Consider the following 8,079-nt stretch of genomic DNA (forward strand, 5'->3'; position numbering starts at 1 on the left):
CGAATTTAAAACTTTTAGAAGACCAACGGGCTTGTTTAAAAACAACCCTAGGCCCGCAAGCCCACCAGTGCTCAGTAGAAGACATAGATTGGTCTTCTAGGTGGATCCTATGGGTGTAATATCAGGAGAGATACCTCTAATGTCGGCCAATGGATAACCTATAGCTCTCCTGAGCTTTCTAAGTTCACTTAACAATGCATGTTCTTCATGAGCTTACAGGTTATCGTTTATAATGACAGGATATGAAGAGTTTGGGCCAAGAAAAGCATACTTCAGCCCTGTTGGTAGAGGCTTGAGCTCAACAGGGGGCACTTTTGTCTCGTCCCAATCCGCATCAAAGCTGCATTTCTCATTGGTAGCTCCCTCGGCATTGGTTTGCTCACACGGTCTTCCCCTGCCCTCGGCTTGTGATGCCACGGCCATGCAACCCCAAGGTGTTCCCTCACTTGTATTGGACCCTCTGATGTCCAAAACCTCGAGACCGCTTGCTTCTAGCTTTAAAAACCTTTTCTCAGCATCAAGTTCCCTCGGCTGATCCAAAACCGCTTGTAGGCCTCACTGTCTTGAGCTAAGTACCCATGCTCTCCTTGATCTTTTGTCAAAACCACTTGGATATGGTATTCTGTGTTTAGTTCCTCAAGGAGCTCATCAGAAAGCCCCTCCATGGTTTCGATGTAGAAAACTTGGCCACCTATGGTCGGCTTCTTCATCATCTCTTTTACATCGAACTTCATGGTCTCTGATCCAATGTGTAGCTCGATCATACCTCCTCTGACATCTATGATCGCTCCTGCTGTGGGCAAGAAAGGCCTTCCCAAAATAATAATATTCACAGGCTCTTCATCCAATTCCAAAACTATAAATTCTGTGGGGATCTCAATCTCACCAATCTTCAAAGGCAAATCTTCAAGTAATCCAATTGGTGGCCTTACCGATAGATCCGCAAGAACAAGAGAGAATCTTGCCGGTTTGTAGCAGTTGAACCCCATTCTTTTAGCAATAGAATAGGGCATCAAGCTTACTGAAGCTCTCAAGTCACACAAATAGCATGAGAATTTCAAAGGACCGATCACACATGGTAAAGTAAAGCTACCAGGGTCTGATAACTTTCTTGGGATTGTTCTCCTCTGAATAATGGCGCTGCACTCGTGACTCAAAATGACCATCCCTTGATGCTCCTTAGTCTTGTTTAGAATCGCATCTTTTAGAAACTTTCCACGCTGAGGAATCATTAGAAAAGCATCTATGATCGGCAATGTCATCTGTGTGTTCTCTCAGTGCTTTTAAAATACTGCCTTTGCCTTGTCTAAGATTTGTTTGTTGAATATCCCTGGAAAAGTAATCTTAGGCTGATAAGGAGGTGGTGGAAATGAGAAGCCTTATCTTTGGCAGGGCACCTCGGTATAGTGTACTGAGAAGAGATGCCTCTGAGAACCCGTGGTGAAGACACTGATTAGTGTAGCTTCGAAACCGTTCCCAAGCTTCTCCAAAGCTCTCATTTGTGTGCTGTGTAAAGCTGGAGATTTGGTTCCTGAGCTTTGCGGTCCTGGAAGTAGAGAAAAACTTAGACAGGAGCGCAAGCTTGCACTGCTCCCAGGTTTGTATTGTTCCCCTTGGAAGATTCTTCTCCCATTGATGCACCTTGTCTCCTAAGCTGAAGGGAAACAGTCTGAGTTTAAAGCTATCCTCCGAGACACCGTTGATCTTGATGAGATCACATACACGGTCAAACTGGTCTAAGTGCTCCAAGGGTCCTCCATTGGTAGCCGTTGAACTTAGAGTTTTGCACCATGTTGAGCAAACAAGCTTTAACTTCGAAGTTGTCGTTTTGAACCGGTGGTGCTTGGATCCCTGCTCGGTACTGGTGTGCATTAGCTCTATCGTTCTCACCAACAAATACTTGTGGAGGCTGCCTTTGAGCTTGTGGCTGAGGCTGAGGAACGTTCTGAGCCTGTTGCGCATTGCGGTTGGCTTGTTGCTGGTTATGCTGAGCTTGCCTTTCATTTCGCTGAGCCATGTTCTGATTTACATAGGCTTGTTGCTCGTTCCTCTCGGCTTGCGCCTGATTTAAATGAGCCTGATGCTTGGCCTCTTGAGCCTGTTTCTCAACCCTTGCTTGATCCTCCATACCCAACCGTTCCTGATTCAAAGCCCTCTCTCTAGCTCTTTGTTCAAGCAGGTTTATGTTGTTGTTGTAAGGCTGAGGAGGCTCTGAACTTCTGGAGCGTGTTCGCATGTACCTGATCACTCAAAGACAAAGCTCAAAAATTGATCAGTAAAACAAAGAAATAAAGACTTGATCTCATGAACAAGCAAAAACTAATGCTAATCCACAAGTTGGCAATGGCGCCAATTGATAACAGGTTTTTTCAAGCCGTTAAAGGGTTATCAATCCCCTGTCATTGTAGAATGAAGATGTATCAATCCATGCTTGTGGTTTAGATACTAGTTTCTGATGCTGTTTAATCTTAAGTCAAGCGAATCAAGTAAATGGTTTTGGTTTCTAAACTAATCGCAATACAAGAACAGAAAATATGATTTAAACTACATGCAAATAAACAAACAAGTAAGCAAGACAGATAAGCGGTTGTGAATGGAATGATACTGCAAAGGTCTTAGACAAATCAATCAAGCAGATTCATTTGGAGTTGAACTCAATAGTAAGATAATCCTCTCATGAAGGCATTAAACTTCTATGCTAATCCTCTTTCATACCAAAATCCCTTTTGAGAAGCATGAATAAGCAAGCATTAAAAATCAGTTCAATAAGTCATTTAAGAGAGCAAACTATCATTATCATGATGAAAGACTCTTAAACCTCTAACAAAACCTGGATCAGGTATTTCAACAAACACTTCTCAGGCGTGAAAGTACCTCAAATCTAGACCACATGTGTTGTTCATGGATCTAGCATAGAGATCGGTTTGTTAGAGAATAAATGATGCAGATCTAGAACCTAAACTCTCTAATCTAGCATTTCAGCACCCTAATATACCCATCTAAGATAGCGAAACTATTAACTAATCAGAAAGAGCACATTTAATCTTTTGCAAGAAGTGATGCTGGACATGATTATAAGCTTTGAAATGATAGACAGAAATGAAGAGAACAGGATCTTTGATGCCAAAAACGAGATATCTGATTAAAGAAACAAGTTTTCACCAAAGAGTCAAGTTCTCAAGGATAGGATAAGATAAGAGATAAGATAAGTGGGGTTTTAGTCCCAAAAACTATATATAGTTCAGCTAAGTGATGCGGGTCAGCCCGAAACAAACCGGATACTGAACCGGTCTTCTTGGGTGCATGGGTGAGTTCCTCGGTGTGTGAGAGTCCAATGCCGAGGTGTAGACGCCAAGGGGTGCACGCGAGATTCATGAAGAACATGCATGAACCCTAGTCTTTGATTCATCTTCACGTGCACTCGTTAGAACATCTTTTTTCTTGATCTGGGTTCGTGACAAGGACCTCGGCATAAATACACCGCGGGGCTTTGGTCGAGGGGACAAGGAAGATGAGGTCCAACGTGCAATGCCGAGGGGCTGAAACCGAGGTCTAGATTCACACTTAGACAAATTCAGCTTTGTTTTCTCAGCATCTTGGTGCACCGAGGGGTTAGTCCGATTTCTGGATTTAAAAGCTTCAGAGAATAGGCCTCGGTATAGGCAATGTCGAGGGAACGACACCGAGGCCTAATTAAACACTTAGCACAAATCGTAACTCTTGAAGCTTGTATTCACCGCTTGTCTCCTCATTGCAGTAACTTTCAGCATGTAACTCCAAATGACTTGAAAAAAACTCCACGAGACAGATCACTCATTTAGCTCGAACTCTGGTGAAGAAACCATCGGCCCTTGAGAAGTGAAAGGTTCAATGGACGACTAATCTTTGAATCGCATTGGAATGGTAAGGAAACAGCTCCTGGACCCATGTTCACTCCGGAGACAATATCTCTTAGCACACAGATCCAAATCGAATGATATCAGATGTTATAGAAAGAAGACTCAAATATATTGAATCTTGATGAAGGCGCCGAAAACTGTATCTAACCGGAAAGGCATCGTCCCACGTAATCTTGGAAACCCATCGGATCGGTTTAAAATGCATGCGAGACAGGTGTGTCTCCTGATGGCCTTAACTCTCTGCTCGCTGCTCCGAATTCAGATATTATAACTGTTCTAGAACCCTGACTTGATCCTCTCCAACTTTTATGAAGACCACGACAACTGATTCGGACCGGAAACTTCCCCGGCCAAGCAATCTTTGACGCGCATCAGCAGAACAAGTTTCAGCCGAGAAATCTTTCACGCGGTAAGCTTTGTAGCCGAGAAATAATCACCCGGCTCGGCATAAAACTTCACTGATACCATTTTCACCCGATACTGACTTTAGCAAAGAGAAATTCAACCGACAACATTTTTAGCCGTGAAAACTGACCCATCCGGTACATGTTTTTGCCGAGAAATTTCTTTAAGCCGTTTTCACCATTTTTGACCTTTTTCTTCACCGTTTCAATTCTGGATCAAATCTCTTCTGCTCCAAACATCCTCAAAAGCACCTAATAAAGACTCCAAACCATAAAAAGACTCATTGAGACCCAATGCAACCCCTATGGTCTAAAACAATGCTTAAGGACCTAAAATACATGAGATAACACATGATTTAGACTCTAAAATGCAGCCTAAATGATGCAAATTATGAACATATTATGTACATAATTCTTTTTAAATATTTTCTGTCCTTTCTTTTTTATGTTTTAGAATGTTTTGATGGGTTTTGTTAAGTGGTCTCAGGTTTAAGAGGTCATCTTGCTTGTGGAAATGAAGGCACATGTGTTGAAAGAGTTTTAAGCAGGGCGGCCTTGGGTTTTGGAGTAAACGGCCGAGTACCTCGGCTTGAAAGCCTCAGTAAGGTTGTACCGAGGGTCTTCCACCAAATGAAAAAAGTCAGGCCTTGAGTTGTTACCTCGTCATGGCCTGTACCGAGGCCATGAAGTTTATCCCCTGGAGACTAAGAGTTTAGATTGGCCTCGGTACAAGCCTATGCCGAGGTAGCTTTAAGGTATGCCGAACCAAATGTGTCCAACCCTCGGTCTTTTACCTCGGCTGGAGCTGTATCAAGGTCCTAGTCAAAAAAGACTGATCTTCAAAAAATGGCTAAGTATTGGTCATACACGTCGGAGTTGACACCCTCGGTACAGATGCCCGAGGTAAAATGTCCGAATCTTTGTTGCACCACCTCGACCAAACACCTCGGGTGGGGCTATACCCAGGATTTTTAGCTGGTTTGAAACCTTTTAAAACAAGGATAGATGCCTAGAGGTGTTTGATGTCAAGGTGTTTTTAAACTTAGACGAGGGAAACGAACCCAAGCACAGAAACATGGTTCCCTCGGCACAGAACCCTCGGCATGGGCTATGCCAAGGTACCCATGTCAAGGCGTGAACAAAAGCGGCCATTTTGAAAAGTGGGGTCACAAAGATTCTCTGGAGGTAAAAGGTTGATAACACCGTATTTTGACCACTTTTATGGATCGTTTTAAAATATTTTTTATATGTTTTTAATTGCTTTTAAGTACTTTTATTAGGTTTTCTAGTATTTGTCGTTCCAAGACTCTTTTCAGGAAACTTAGGGAAAAGCTTAACAAAATGGATAGGAGACCAGATTTCAGCTCAGAGTCAAACCGTCAGAAGTTCACCCCCGATTGAAGGCCTTCTCACCGTCTGATCCAGCTTAAATTTGGAGATCTTAAAGATGGAAGTATCAGCTTTCCAGCACACTTTACAGCTTGGCAATCTAACGGTTCAATCAAAAGATACGCGAAGAGCAAGATGTCCCGTAAACCAGCCGGCAAGCGTTTCTACCCGCGGTCAACAGGCCATTCCCCGCGGTCACAAGCATCCTGACCGTGGCCAGCCACCCATTCCCCGCGGTCATGCACTTTCCGACCGCGGCCAGCCAACTTCGAACCCGAAGGCCCATTTCTGAAGCCCAAAATGATTCCTTCATTTGGAGAAACCCTAAGTGACGCCCAAAGATGTCTTAAGCACTATAAATACATGTCTTAGGAACCTTAATTCGTATCATCACATTCTACACCATCTTGTTTTCGTATTGTTTTTACTTTAGCTTTTAGGGAGAGAGAGATCTATCTCTTGAACCCGTGTTCTTTCTTTTTCAATTTTGGTTTCTATACTACTTTTTAATACTATGTTTTTGATTTCGTTTATCATGTCTGAGTAGTTTTATTGTTGGGTCTAAGGGATTTTCGATGGGGATATATATGTTCGGTGAGGATTTCATTGGCTATTGAGCCGAATCATAGAACTTTTTCTTCTGAATTCGTTTTTACTGCATGAGAGTAGCGTCATGAACTACAATCTGATCCAGATGCTTGGTGACACGAAAGTGTTCATCCGGTGTCAGATCTAGTTTGGGAGAGCAAAACAAACATAGGAGTGGAAACCTACCTATGGGCGATTTGTGAATGATGACGAGTCTTAAACATAATGCAGCTCTTCTTTTCCAGGGCTAGAGTGGAAACCTACTGGTCAGGGTTGAGAGAGATAGTTGTCTATGATCACGACAGTGGCGTATTCATACGTCCGTGACTCCAGTTCGAAAAGTTTAAGCTAAGATCTTATCAAATTTACTCTCTAGCAATGTTTTGAATCGTTCATACCCCTGAGAAAACTTCCCTGAACCCCAGTGCTTTCTTTCTTATAGATTTACACCGATTTTCATTCAAGCTTTATTTTATTATCTTTACTCTTTCAATCGATTTTCACTTAGCAATTAGGTTTAGCCGTTTTTCTTGTTTTTACCCGTTTTCTTTAAGTTTAGTTATTAGGTCATTTTAATTCCCGTAGTTTCTCTTTAAAATTCCTTTTTACGTTTTAAACACACCACCAAAACCCTCACATATCTAGACTGGTTCTAGACTTCCTTACTTTATATTTCTTTTGAAGGCTTTTGCAGGAAAGATCCTCCTTCCCTGTGGATTCGATCCCTTAAGTACTACAATCGATCAGCTGTGTTTGCTTTCTTCTTGCGGCTATTGATTGAATTTAGGGTAAAACTTGACAACCTCATCCCAGACCACATCAAGGGTCAAGATGCTGACCAGTCAAGATGCTTAAACCCATTGGACCATCCCCTTCTTCAAGTAGAGACAGCACCTTTACAGCCAGACCCGTGTTTGCTTTCTTCTCCCTTCACTCTACTTTAAAGCATCATATCTCTTTCATCCCTACAAAAATTGAGTGATTCTTGTTGCATTGAGCTTGTATTGAAGTCTGTTTTCTTGCTATCCACTCGCATTTCACTCGAACTCACTGATTCCCCAAGGTATTTCATTCGAAATCATCATTGGTTTTCCTTGCTCTTTAATGGTGATGATTGAGTTGTAAATTCTGGGAAAAAAGGTTCTGCTTTGTTTAGTGCCTTGGGAATAATTTTAGAAATTCTTTTGGGTTGGATAGAGATTGAAAAACTTGATCTTTCTCAGGAATTCACTGGTTCTTGTATTTTTAAAATTCTTGAGAAAAATGAACCTCAAAATCGCTTTTGATAGAAAATGTTTTCTTTCTTGAGTTGAGTGCTTCACACTGGGTTTAGGACTTGTTTCTGAACATTTCTTTATCTTTATTGGCTTGATTCCAATTGATCTTTGAAATAAATTTTGGTTCTTGAACATTTCTCATGAATATTTTAAAATTTGGTGGCTTTGATGCACTTGTCTTGGTATTTATTCTCTGTTTTAGGTATTTCCTTGCAGATGACAGAACGAACAGCTGCTCTTGCCCACAAAAAGGAAGCTGAGAAGAAACAAAGCAAGGGAAATAGTGTGGTTTCAGCTAAGGCTGGTGATGCAAGCAAGAACACCAAAAACAAAAGCAAAAAGGGAAATGGTGGACCAGCTGCCAAAAGAGCTAAGAATGATGAAATGGCTCTTGTTGTTGTGCCTGATCCAAAGGACAAAGGAAAAGTGGTGGCTGTGGTCTCCGAAGATGAGGGAACAGCAAGTGATGCTGAGAGAGAACTTGTGCGTGAGCCGGCCAAGAAATCAAAGGGACCAGTCAAG

General features: G+C 42.0%; 1 protein-coding gene and 1 non-coding gene across 2 annotated transcripts; one reads left to right on the top strand and one right to left on the bottom strand.

Annotated features, from left to right (window-relative positions):
• Positions 1-213: 213 nt before the first annotated feature.
• Positions 214-1,262, bottom strand: LOC112086597. The gene is made up of 2 exons (XM_024155568.1): positions 606-1,262; positions 214-531 (listed from the first exon to the last, which is right to left on the bottom strand). Exons 1-2 carry the CDS (start codon positions 1,260-1,262, stop codon positions 214-216), a joined length of 975 nt encoding a protein of 324 aa, XP_024011336.1.
• A 170-nt stretch (positions 1,263-1,432) lies between these two features.
• LOC112086887 lies at positions 1,433-1,539 on the top strand. Its single transcript, XR_002899741.1, has one exon. It is a non-coding gene; the product is annotated as a small nucleolar RNA R71 (small nucleolar RNA).
• The last annotated feature ends 6,540 nt before the right edge of the window (positions 1,540-8,079 follow it).

Source organism: Eutrema salsugineum, unplaced genomic scaffold (genome assembly GCF_000478725.1).
Source record: "Eutrema salsugineum unplaced genomic scaffold, Eutsalg1_0 scaffold_2, whole genome shotgun sequence".
NCBI lineage: Eukaryota > Viridiplantae > Streptophyta > Magnoliopsida > Brassicales > Brassicaceae > Eutrema > Eutrema salsugineum.